The sequence below is a fragment of the Podarcis muralis genome, chromosome 3 (genome assembly GCF_964188315.1).
Source record: "Podarcis muralis chromosome 3, rPodMur119.hap1.1, whole genome shotgun sequence".
NCBI lineage: Eukaryota > Metazoa > Chordata > Lepidosauria > Squamata > Lacertidae > Podarcis > Podarcis muralis.
Genome location: NC_135657.1, coordinates 24,883,508 through 24,896,163, shown reverse-complemented (window position 1 = coordinate 24,896,163; position 12,656 = coordinate 24,883,508). Strand labels below are relative to the sequence as shown.

The window sequence follows — 12,656 nt, the reverse complement described above, 5'->3', positions numbered from 1 at the left end:
TGCTGTTTACCAGAAGAAGAAGAAGAAGAAAAAGAAGAGGAGGAGGAGTAGGAGTAGTTTGGACTTGATATCCCACCTTTCACTCCCCTTAAGGAGTCTCAAAGCAGCCAACAATTTCCTTTCCCTTCCTCTCCCACAACAAACACTCTGTGAGCTGAGTGAGGCTGAGAGACTTCAAAGAAGTGTGACTAGCCCAAGTTCACCCAGCAGCTGCATGTGGAGGAGCGGGGAAGCAAACCCAGTTCACCAGATTATAAGTCCACCACTCTTAACGACTACACCATGCTGGCTCCAGGAGGAAGAGTGGAAAGGGGGCAAGGAGGTGGGGAGATGAGTACTATGTTCAATACACTGGTGGGAATATGGCTGTACAAATGCACTGGAAAGTGTGCAATAACAAGTTGCTTTGATGCAACTTCACCTAATCTCCCCACAAACAAATCAAAACGAATGCTCATTAAATAGCTGATGTCATCTAATCTTCTCGCAAACAAACGAGGATGAATATTCAATAAGCAGGCTGCCTAGAAGCACCCAGTGAGAGAAGATGGGATTTGCACATAAGGATTTGATACTCACATAGCAAGAATCTATATTGAATTGCACTTGGCGGGTGAAGCTTCACCACCAACACTGAAGGGGTTGAGCTGTTGAGCATGTGTACGCTTCTGTCTCACTAGCAGGGCTTCTAGCACAGAAGATCTCATTCAAGATACTTGCCTTTTAGGTTTCTCCCTTGAACTTAATCCAGAATGTGGCAGCTAGACTGGTGACTCGGAAGGGCCGCCAGGACCACATAACACCGATGCTGAGAGATCTGCATTGGCTCCCAGTACGTTTCTGAGCACAATTCAAAGTGTTGGTGCTGACCTTTAAAGCCCTAAATGGCCTCGGTTTACCTGAAGGAGCGTCTCCACTCCCATCGTTCAGCCCGGACACTGAGATCCAGCGCCGAGGGCCTTCTGGCGGTTCCCTTATTGCGAGAAGTGAGGTTACAGGGAACCAGACCGAGGGCCTTCTCGGTAGTGGCGCCCGCCCTGTGGAATGCCCTCCCTTAAGATATGAAGGAAATAAGCAGCTATCTTATCTTTAAAAGACATCTGAAGGCAGCCCTGTTTAGGGAAGTTTTTAATATTTAATGCTGTATTGTTTTTGAGACTCGATTGGGAACCGCCCAGAGTGACTGGGGAAGCTCAGCCAGATGGGTGGGGTATAAATAATAAATTATTATTATTATTATATAACTTACCAAGCTATGAGATACAGGCAGACAAGAGACCCAAATAACTTCCTTTGTACTAAATCGGGGTGGCCAACATAGTGCCCTTCAGATGTTGTTGTACTACAACACCCAATATCCGTTACAATTGGCCATGCTAGCTGGGAGTGGTGGGAATTGAAGTCTAGCAACTTCAGATAAATGAACAAACAGCTGCACTAAATTTCTAAAGATCGCTAAGCAAAGTAAAATCCCCTACTGGATGACCTTAAGGACTTTTAATTACCTTTTGTTGTCATTGTATTTCACAGCACAACCACTTTCTGTATTATGTAGCTCTAGAAAGTTGCCAATCCCAAAACTCGAGTCCAGGCAGGTGGGCGCGTTCTGACAGCACTGAACCACCTGAAGTCTCTAGTCCTAAACACAGTTCTGAGCATTACAAACATGAAAACCAATGAACTTACAATTAAGTCACGGACAGCTGGAAGAGAAACCAGCCTCTTCACTCCATTTTCGGCCGCTACTCCAAGCCAATTAAGTATCGCCCAGGACCAAAGGTAGCTATAGCCGCCGTGCCAATAGCTTACAAAAGCGAACGTGATTGCTGTGGAGAACAGCATCTTCAAGATGCTGCTGCGGGATCCTCCCATCGGGATGTAAATGTACCTGCCAAGGAAATTATAAGCAGAAGTAATTAAGACTTCATTGAAATCACAGCAATACAACTCCTGCAATATAAATTTGTTTTCACCAGCAGCTCTAAAGTGCTGCCTTGACTAATTACCTGACATTTTCTTTCTGAAACCTCTATAGTTTCTTAAAGACAGTGGATGAGTTTGTGTTGTTGTTGGTTTTAAAAAATAATAATTCATGCTTTTTGGCAAGATGAAACATCTCCCTCTCCCTGCCCCCACCTGGAAGATGCCAAAACTGAATACACAGGCTATGCCACATTCCCTGTGAGGTTAAACTTTAACAACAACAACAACAACAACAACAACAATAATAATAATTTATTACTTATACCCTGCCCATCTGGCTGGGCTTCCCCAGCCACTCTGGGTGGCTTCCAACAGAGTATTAAAAACACGATTAAAAATAGACAGTGAGTTGGAACAGGATATTAACCAGGACCAAGCAGTCATCTACACAGCAAATAAATAATTCCATATTTACTTGCATGGTTTCTTAAATCTTTCCGCAACAGGTTTGTAAAACACTATTGTTGGATGAAATACTTTCTTTGAAAAGTTTTGGTAAAACCTTGTTTGGTAATTTTAAGTAAATTTTAGTAATTGCCTTCGTTCACATTGTTTCTTTTTTACTTTCTGTTTTATTTCCAATAAGTATCTATACAGAAGTATTACACAAAGTTCAGAGCTGCTGCTGAGAATGGAAGCATGCAGTTCTTCCTCTCACTCCCACAATTTACCTGACACCATTGCATCGTATTTGACTATGTCAAACTCAGAGTAGGCACACTGAAATCAACCGACTTAAGTGCATGGATTTCACTGGGTCTACTCTGAGTGTGACTTAGTTAGATACTGGCTCTTCTCCACATTGGCAGGGATGCTGGTGGAGTGGGGAGGATCAGGCCATGTAATGGAACCCAGAGCGAGGGTAAGTTGTAGTGCATGTCACACAGAGTGGGGAACCCAAGCCAAGACTTCCATTTTTAACATGTAACATGTAACGTGGTCGCAACCTAGGTTTTCCTTTTAAGGTAGGAAATGCAATCAGTCATTTGATCCATAATGTTTACATTTATAATTATTATTACAGCTCCACTGGTTCTGAGGGGAAATGAAGTCCCCTTCCCAAGCGATATTTCAAAGAAATAGAAACAAATTGTACAGGATTAAGGAGATATAGATCTAACTGAAGAATGCAATTAGAAGTAAGGTAAAAGGTAAAGGTACCCCTGCCCGTACGGGCCAGTCTTGCAGACTCTAGGGTTGTGCGCTTATCTCACTCTATAGGCCGGGAGCCAGCGCTGTCCGCAGACACTTCCGGGTCACGTGGCTAGCGTGACAAGCTGCATCTGGCGAGCCAGCGCAGCACACGGAAACGCCGTTTACCTTCCCGCTAGTAAGCGGTCCCTATTTATCTACTTGCACCCGTGGGTGCTTTCGAACTGCTAGGTTGGCAGGCGCTGGGACCGAGCGACGGGAGCGCACCCCGCTGCGGGGATTTGAACCGCCAACCTTTCGATCGGCAAGTCCTAGGCACTGAGGCTTTTACCCACAGCGCCACCTGCGTCCCTGCAATTAGAAGTAGCAACATTTAATTCTCAAATGCTTACGACATTTCAGAATCACTATTCATCTCTCTGTATGATGGTCAACACCAGCCTTTGAGGTCTTTCTGTTCCATAAATCAGGCTTCAATCCTCAACATACATCTTCTTAGTGAATAAACCTCACTGTATGAGGTGGCATCGTCTTCTGAGTAAACCGGCACAGGGATGCATTGTTAATTAGTGCCATTTCCCCCAGGGAATATTTGATTATTAGATCCTGGTCTCAAACACACAACAAAACTAGGGACTTGGGGAATGGGAAATGTAATAAGAGCACTCTACTCTTCGTGTCGAGGCTCCACAAGTGTTATCGTAGCTGGAGGTTATGCAAGCAGCCCAGAAGTGCTTTCTAAGTGCTATCCGTCCTTGCAATTTAGACATCCCAATTGAGAGACTGCCAGGCTTTCTTCAGTAGTTCTGCACCGGCAGAAAACTCCTTCTGGGGAAACAAACCAGGACTCCTTTGAAGAACTGGACATGATCTATCCTGTGTGGTTTAGATTCTCTCATGTTGTTCTTGCATACCTTCAGTATGGAATACATACAACCCCCCCATGTGAAAATCAGTTCTAATGATAGCTAAAACATGGGACATAAAAATTTCCAATAGACAGTTCAACAGGGTGCATCTTGGGTTCTTTTAAAAGGATAGGTCTCCCTTCCTCAACCTGCAGTTCCTATTGGGCCTAGCAAACACAGCCAATGGCCAAGGATTATGGTAGTTGTGATCCAAAACATCTGGATGGCACCAGGCTGAGGAAGGCAGCTCTGTCTGGCAGTATATCTGTCAGAATCAGGGTTTGGAAGTCATAAAACCAGTCATAAAAACCAGAGCACTGTTTGTTTCCGCATCAGTAATATGCTGTTGTGCTCATCTGAAGTTATTTTAACAGCCCTAGCCAGCAAGGTGAACATCGCAGGACACAAGCTGGTCCCTGAAAGGATAATTCAAGAACGTTTTCCACGAAAGCATCCTCTAACTATAGCAGATTCAGGCTGCTTCTCATCAGGAAGCTCCTCTGTTTGTGCAAATGATCTCAATTGGCACCAATGTGACCATCACTAGGAACAGCCTTAGAAATGACAACTTTAATTTAAAAGCGTGCTTTCAATTACAGTTCAGTTTACACGGTGTCAATTGGCTCTCCTTAGGTGACTGCTCAGGCAGCTGTACAGGAGGGAAAGAGATTCAATTATCTGACTTTTACAATCTAGTGCCAGCAGTTGGTTAATTGAGCATTAATTCCTTTTTGCTTATGAAAAGTCTTGGATGTGAATCCTTGAGGGGGGTGGGATCCAGGTATAGTTTTAGTGTTGACAGTGGAACCATTAAGAGCTAGATGGTAAAATATTACACAAGCGAGGTCTGGCTGTGACTTAAAACTGATGAAGGGCTGGACTCAGGATATGCTAGTTAAGTTCAAGGTGCTGGTTTTGGTGTATACAGACCTATGCAGCTGGAGACCTGAAATGTACCTAGGGAAACTGGATACCTGATGGATATCCCATCAATCCCTGCACTCTGCAGGTGACAGCATCTTATCAGGAGGTCCATTCCACCCAATGTAGGAACTGGGCTTTTTAAGTTGTGACATCCACACTTTGGAATTCACTCTGCTTGAATATTAGCCAGGCACTCTCTCTGCTGTCTTTCCAGCACCTGCTGAAGATCTTCCTCTTCCAACAAGCCTTGTATGCAAAGATCTTTCCCAGTCTACATTGGACTTGTTTCTAAATGTTTCATATGTTTTATTGTTTGTGTGTTTGAGGTCCTGCACTTCTTTGGGGAAGAAGGGCAGGATATAAATTTAATAAATAATAATGATAGTGGCAGTTAGTTCCCAATGAAATCATAGGAGACTTAATTCACAGCTGATTTGTCCCACCAGCTTCACGGGAAACTGTGTACTTATAGTCCTGGTCTGTCCTTCCAATCACATTTATGTAGATAATGAAGTATTTGAGTAGTATATTGCCTTGAGTAATAAAATCTGGAGAACTCAACCATTTGCCATAAATGCGTGACATTTTGTTTGGTTCTAATAAAGGTATTGCCCAGTTATGGATTGTGAAGTCTTTACTCTAAGTTATAGAATTTTTACCTACCTAATGAAAAAAGCCTGACAATTTAAAGCACAATAAAAAATTGTCTAGTAAGCTGTCATGTGCATGCACATCTCTTCAGATACACTGTGTATCTGAAGAAGTGGGCATGCACACGAAAGCGTATACCAGAACAAACTTAGTTGGTCTATAACAGGGGTCAGCAAACTTTTTCAGAAGGGGCCCGTCCACTGTCCCTCAGACCTTGTGGAGAGTTGGACTATATTTTTTCTTGGGGGGGGGGGGATTGATCGAATTCCTATGCCCCACAAATAACCCAGAGATGCATTTTAAATAAAAACACACATTCTACTCATGTAAAAACACTAGGCAGGCCCCACAAATAACCCAGAGATGCATTTTTAATAAAAGGACACATTCTACTCATGTAAAACACACTGATTCCCGGACTGTCCGCGGGCGGATTGAGAAGGCAATTGGGCCAGATCCGGCCCCCGGGCCTTAGTTTGCCTACCCCTGGTCTATAAGGCGGCTACTAGACAATTTATTTTTATTTTTATTTTGACTGCGTCAGACCAACACTGCTACCTACCTGAATTTAAAGTATTTCTTACTGAAAAGTAGCCCACCTTGTATTGGTGGTGATTGTGCAAAGCACTCCTTCTACAACTGCACAGCATCCTTTTTCAAGTAACTGGGCAGCTTTTTAAAGTCAGCTTATCTCTTGCAGGCAAGCTGTTCCATTTAAGCAGCACATCATAATTTCAACTCACAAGATGCCCATTAGTGAATTGGACAGATTATGTAAATACTACCCTTCAAATCCCTATTGCATCACAAACATAATTACTGAAATATTTAAGAATGACATTTCTTGAAGACGTAAAACTTTCAAACCCAAATTACCACTTCCTTAGTTTCTTACAAGTGTTAGCTGCAGCACAGTGAGAAGCATTTGTTTGTGCTTGCAAACTTTGCTGCTTAATGACTTCAGTATTAGACTTCCCAAATCCATCATGCTTTCAATAAATCTGCTTACAAGCTGCCCCTGGATGAATAAGCACTCTGAATTCCTGCAAGATCTGCATTTTTGTGGCATTTTCACCTTATTTGCATCAAGCCATCTGGTTTTGGGTTGTTGTTTTTTGACAATATTTTAACACTTTTCACACCAAATCTTCTTATTTCTTATTAATGAAACTTGTATGTGCCAGAGAACTGCAATGTCCAATACAAAAACATCATACACATGGAGGGGCAACAGGCCCATGCTACGGCTACGTGCAAGATGAGAGAGAAATGTGGGTGTATGAGCAAAATGCTGCAAGAATCAGGGTGGGGATGTAGAAACAAATTAACATGCCTCCGCCCATCTCAAATGTTACATTGCATGTGCATTGTGACTGTATGAGTAGTCTCTCTGTTCAATCGTGCACATAGGATTTTCAGTTTGGAGACTGCAAGGATACTACAAAGTCAATGATGCAGGGCGACCGCAAGGGACACCTACACACACAAAAATTGAGGGCTTTTAATTAAACTTGGTGTAAGGAATGTTCAACACCGCTATGGCAATACAAGGAGAACCAAGACTATGAAAATATGACTATGCAGATTTGTTTCCCTCCAGAGAGGTCTTGATCAGGGTCAAGAAAACAGAATTAAAAATGGAATTCCACCTGGGCTTTGCATGCACTTTATGGAAATCAGAGAAGGTATTTATGACTCTTAATATGATTATCTACTTAAAGTCATCCAACTTCCAAAAGTGATTTAAAGGACACACTGTCCATTATGGAACTGTAAAAATCTATGACAGCCCTCTCTACCATCCATTATTGCTTTTCCTTGGTTGATAATGAAATATTTGTGTCTTTGAGACATGCTACATGGATGTATTTCAGACGAAGGTAGGAATGGCTGAAGTGACTTTTGGAGAACAAGGAGCTACAAAATGGCTATACCCAAGTTTCAGAGAAGGACAACTAATTTTTTGAGGCAGAGGAACAACTGCTCCTAAGTGCATTACAATCTATCCAGTATTTAAATTCTTAAACACCTTCCTTACTAATTTAACAAGCTTGCTTAAGTGCTTGCTAGATTTTAATATTTTAATGGGCAAGAAGATGGAGAGACTAAAGCCATGAACCGTAGAAACTTTGCTAATGACCAAATGGAAGAAGACCAGAAGTTGGAAGAAGACGAGGGAAAATAACTAATGAGCATCTCTCCCCCCCCCCCCCCCGGATTCACATTCTACTTTGCACTTCATTTGAAATAATACACCAAAAATCTCAGGGGTCATCATAATTTCTTTCAATTTCAATTTCTTTCACTCTTCTGTGGTCAAAGTAGGAATGGACAAATTTGTCCTTCTATTTCTTTCTCTATCTAAATGTTTCCGATCCCTCATTTTTGAATCATTTTGCAATGTTTTTTTTAAAAAAAATCAAATCAAATCTTCACGATTAATAATAATTATACTTCATTGTGAAGTAATTAATAATGATCTACAGCTGATTACTACACTGCAAACAACAGAAAAATTGTTGCAACAGTGTATTACAAGAATAAAGACAACACCCCCTACAACTAATTGGTTGAGGAAATCTTGGCAGATTATCTTAACGATAAAACTTACAGATGAGATAAAACAATACATGATAATCAGGAGAACAAAGTTATTGAGAGGTGGGCTTTGTTTTACATTTTTGGAATGGCAATCTAAATGGTGATATTTATCCTTTTAATCTATTCACCGCATTTTAAAGTTTTTTTTGTGGGCTGGGTTTATGTTTTTTTAATATGCTCCCCCTTTTCTCTTCACATGTCATTTTTATTTTATTTTCTTCTTTCCCTCACTACTTGTTTTCTTTCCTCCTGACAAGCAAGCTTGTTTGATGTGTAACGATCTTGGCTACAAAGTGTAATGATACAATATTAATAAAATTATTATTTTTTAAAGAAGAATATAAAAATTCAATGATATATTCAACTAAAGGCAATGGCATAGAAAACCTAAATTTATTAAATAATAACAACCTTTCTAAAACCATGACAACCATATTTCTCTAGAAAACGTAGGGGAAATACCTGTAAATCTGAAACCAAACTATATGAAATATAATCCCATCATACTGAATAAAAATGATCAGGATCTTCCTGTCCCTTAGAAATCTGTAACTTATGTACTTATGTGTTATTCTTTTCTGAAATAACTGAATTCCAGACAAGAATTCCATCATGCAGGCTCCATGATGCCCACACTGGTGCCCCCAGGCAGGTGCCCCCAGACTCTGAGTTATGGGGCAAAATGTGCAAGTAATTTCTAGGCAATTTCTGTGAAATGAGATTGAGTGTCGTGTGGCCATCTTGTATATTTTTCCTGGTACTTAGGAATGCTCTCTGTTGCCATTAGATGCAGTGTGTGGATGTGGGTGTGGATATAAAATCATTATTGTGTGATCCCCACAACCGGGAACAGCAGGCAATAAATGACCTCCTATGGTAAGTGTGAAATTGCTGTCTCTCTGATTTTGAGTAATACCACACTCCCCATGGCAGCCATCTTGTGTTCTGCCGTGCCCTACATAGCAGCTATTTTGTCACTGGAACCCTCAGCACTCTTGGAAATTTGCAATGTGTTCACAAGTCCAAAAAAGCTGGCAACCCCCGCTCTTAATACACTTGTGCATGCATGGTGCTGTTTTGGCTCTGTGGGCAATGGGTCTCACAGCCTGAAGATCAGAAAGATAACATCAGAAATCCTTGTCTAACATTCTGAAGCGGCACAAAAGGCCCTGCCCAACATTTTACAGTCTCTAAACACAGAAGTATTCTGTTTAGACTGCAAAATGGTGGGCAGGGCCTTTTGTGCTGCTTCAGAATGTTAGACAACGATTTGAAAACACTTTCTTCAGTGCTTTCTCAGACTTTCTTCTGACACCAGTTAGACACATTTAATCAACGAAGCGCAATTTAATTAAGGGTGTGAAGGGAGAGAAAACCCAATAATGTGGCACTGATTACAAAAACAGATATCTTCAAAGTAAAAAGGTAAAGGTAAAGGTACCCCTGCCCGTACAGGCCAGTCTTGACAGACTCTGGGGTTGTGCGCCCATCTTCAAAGTAATACACATCAAAGATGATAGCTGTGTGTCTGTGTGTGTGTGTGTGTGTGTGTGTGCGCGCGCGCAATAAAATGGGTTAGAATCCCCCCCCCAGTGTTGGGATCCACTCTGGAATCCATCAGGTGATGTGCAAACGTTCCCCACGTTTCAAATGCACAGATGGTTTTGCATTAAGTTGGATGTTCATTTTTATGACCCGTGTTTGATGCTTTAAAAAACCCAACTACTGTGAAGATGGTACTGGCCTCAAGCCAAGTTCTTCTAAGTCTAAGCACATAACTCCATTGTTTCAAAGTCCTTTTCAAAAATAAAAAAGAAGAAGCTTTAAAAATTGTGGCTTATAGTAGATTTGTGATGCAGGAAAGGGGGATAAAGTTGACACCTTTTTGCTCAATGTCCTTTGTATGAATTCAGAGCCACGTCTACTTTTTTCCGTGACGAAAATAAGGTTGTTTTCGGCTGCTTTCTTTTCCTGTGTGCTCTACAGAGAAATCACAGCTGCTTAAATGGAATGGATTTTTCTTTTCCTTCAGCCCATCAAGTGAATTGGTTTAAACCTGTGTAAACCCTTGCAAGATGCTTTGCAAAGATGTAAGGAATAATTTGAAGGCAATAAGACAGCAAAGTGTTTTATCTCTTGTGATCAAGCATAGAGGGAAATCTCACATTATTGTATCCGGGCTGTGCCTCTTAGTTCATCCTTCTTTCTTTCTTTTGACCTCAATATCTGACATCCATATTAATCCACTAAGAAATCTGCTATCATGAGACAGGATTACTTAATTGTAACTAAACCTAATGCTTTTTTAAGCTGACTCCCTATGTGTACATGCATTTGTGTCTATATCGGTTCTCACATAAGGCATGCATTTGCAAAAATCACTTGGGAAATGAAAACTTTTATATGTAATTTTCAAGGCACAACTCTGTGTTCCTTCGCCTTCAAAGAAGACAACTGTTTGGGACCAGGCGACTGAAAGGGTCACCTTCATCCTCAAGAACCTGACTGCCCACTGTGCCTCATCAAAGGCCATGCTCTGTGTCCTGCCTGCGATGAGAGGTTCAGCTAGCTGGGATGTATGACAGAGCCTTTTTCATTATGGCACCCATGCTTAGAAGCTCACCTGGGCCTCTCTTTATTGGCTCACCAGCATCTGGTAATTTCTGTTCCACCAAGTTGCAGTGTGTGTGTTGTGTCGACAGCAGTTTGCAACTGTGCCTGAGGCTCCAAAAAGGTTGGTTATCCCAGGCTTGGCTTAATCCCCAGCTTCACCAGCTAAGGCCATGAAGGATCAGCCCGCTTTGTAGGTAGCCAATGTGGTGTCCTCCAGATGTTATTAGACTACAGCTAGGGACTGCAGATCAGAAGGTTGGCGGTTCAAATCCCAGCGACGGTGTGAGCTCCTGTTGCTCGGTCCCTGCTCCTGCCAACATAGCAGTTCGAAAGCACAAAGTGCAAGTAGATAAATAGGTACCACTCCGGCGGGAAGGTAAACGGCATTTCCGTGTGCTGTTCTGGTTCACCAGAAGCGGCTTAGTCATGTTGGCCACATGACCCGGAAGCTGTACGCCGGCTCCCTAGGCCAATAAAGCGAGATGAGCGCCGCAACCCCAGAGTTGTCCGCGACTGGACCTAATAGTCAGGGGTCCCTTTACCTTTACCTTTTACTATCAGCCCTAACCACTGGCTATGCTTTCTGTGACTGATGGGAGTTGGAGTCCAACAATGTCTGGGCAGCTGCAGGTTAACCATCACTGCTGTAGAAAGAAGGAACTATCTGGGTCAGTGATCTGACTCGATGCAAGGAAGTTTCATATACTCCTTTGCAGCAGAGTTTTGCCAGATGGTTCAGTGCTTCCTTCATCTTGGTCTTCAGGGGGATGTGAGCAAACCCTCTGGGACGGACTGCAATTTGTCTGTAAAGCATTTGAGTATTTAAAAAGATGGTTTGCATCTGCAGTGATCTTGACCATACTAGCTTTGCACTTCAGTTTAGGAATGTGTTTGGACCTCAACTTTCATTCACTTTTCTTTGTTCCAAAGCTCTGTCACCAATATCGTCAGTGATACTAGCTGCAAAAGTGGGGAGGGAAACATTTGGAGCCACCATGTTGAAGTATACCTGAAGGAGCGTCTCCATCCCTATCATTCAGCCCGGACACTTAGGTCCAGCACCGAGGGCCTTCTGGTGATTCCCTCATTGTGAGAAGTGAGGTTACAGGGAACCAGGCAGAGAGCCTTCTTGGTAGTGGCGCCCGCCCTGTGGAACGCCTTCCCATCAGATGTCAAGGAAATAAACAACTATCTGACATTTAGAAGACATCTGAAGGCAGCCCTGTTTAGGGAAGTTTTTAATGTTTGAAGTTTTATTCTGTTTTTAGTGTTCTGTTGGGAGCCGCCCAGAGTGGCTGGGGAAACCCAGCCAGACGTGCAGGGTATAAATAAAATAGTAATAGTAATAGTAATAGTAATAATAATAATAATAATAATAATAATAATAATAATAATAGGGACCGGCATCATGCAATCAGACCATGTGGTAAATCCAATAACATTGTTTAGCATGGCATGGAAAAAAGCAGCCCTGGTGTATTTTCTGAACACAGCTTCTGTGCTTCCCTTGTATGAAATGCATCCTGCAACTGCAGAACACAGAAACTAGACAAACTTTTGTTAAGTGTTTGCATAGTCCCGTCCCCCCCCCACCTACTTTCCTTCAAAAAAGCTTTTTGCTGCAAAAAGCAGGAAAAGAAATTATTGGTGAGGAATAAAACGCAGCGATAGAACATTTAATTAAGATAGTGCCTTTTTTTCTGCCTCAGCAAAGTTATAAAGAAGCTATTGAATAATTCAACATGCAGGGATCCTATTGCGCCTACCCAAGTCACTGGAATGTGTCCAACAAACTGAAGTCAATGGCCCAGAGACCAGGCCGAC

At 42.1% G+C, this 12,656-nt stretch overlaps 1 protein-coding gene across 6 annotated transcripts in view; it reads right to left on the bottom strand.

The window, feature by feature from the left end:
* Nucleotides 1–12,656, bottom strand: part of HHAT (hedgehog acyltransferase) — a 171,333-nt gene that overhangs the window by 53,822 nt on the left and 104,855 nt on the right. For all 6 annotated transcript variants that reach the window (XM_028724728.2, XM_028724730.2, XM_028724733.2 and 3 more), the window contains one exon: nt 1,687–1,888. In XM_028724728.2, the coding sequence (XP_028580561.2) occupies nt 1,687–1,888 (202 nt within the window). The remainder of the gene's footprint in view (nt 1–1,686; nt 1,889–12,656) is intronic.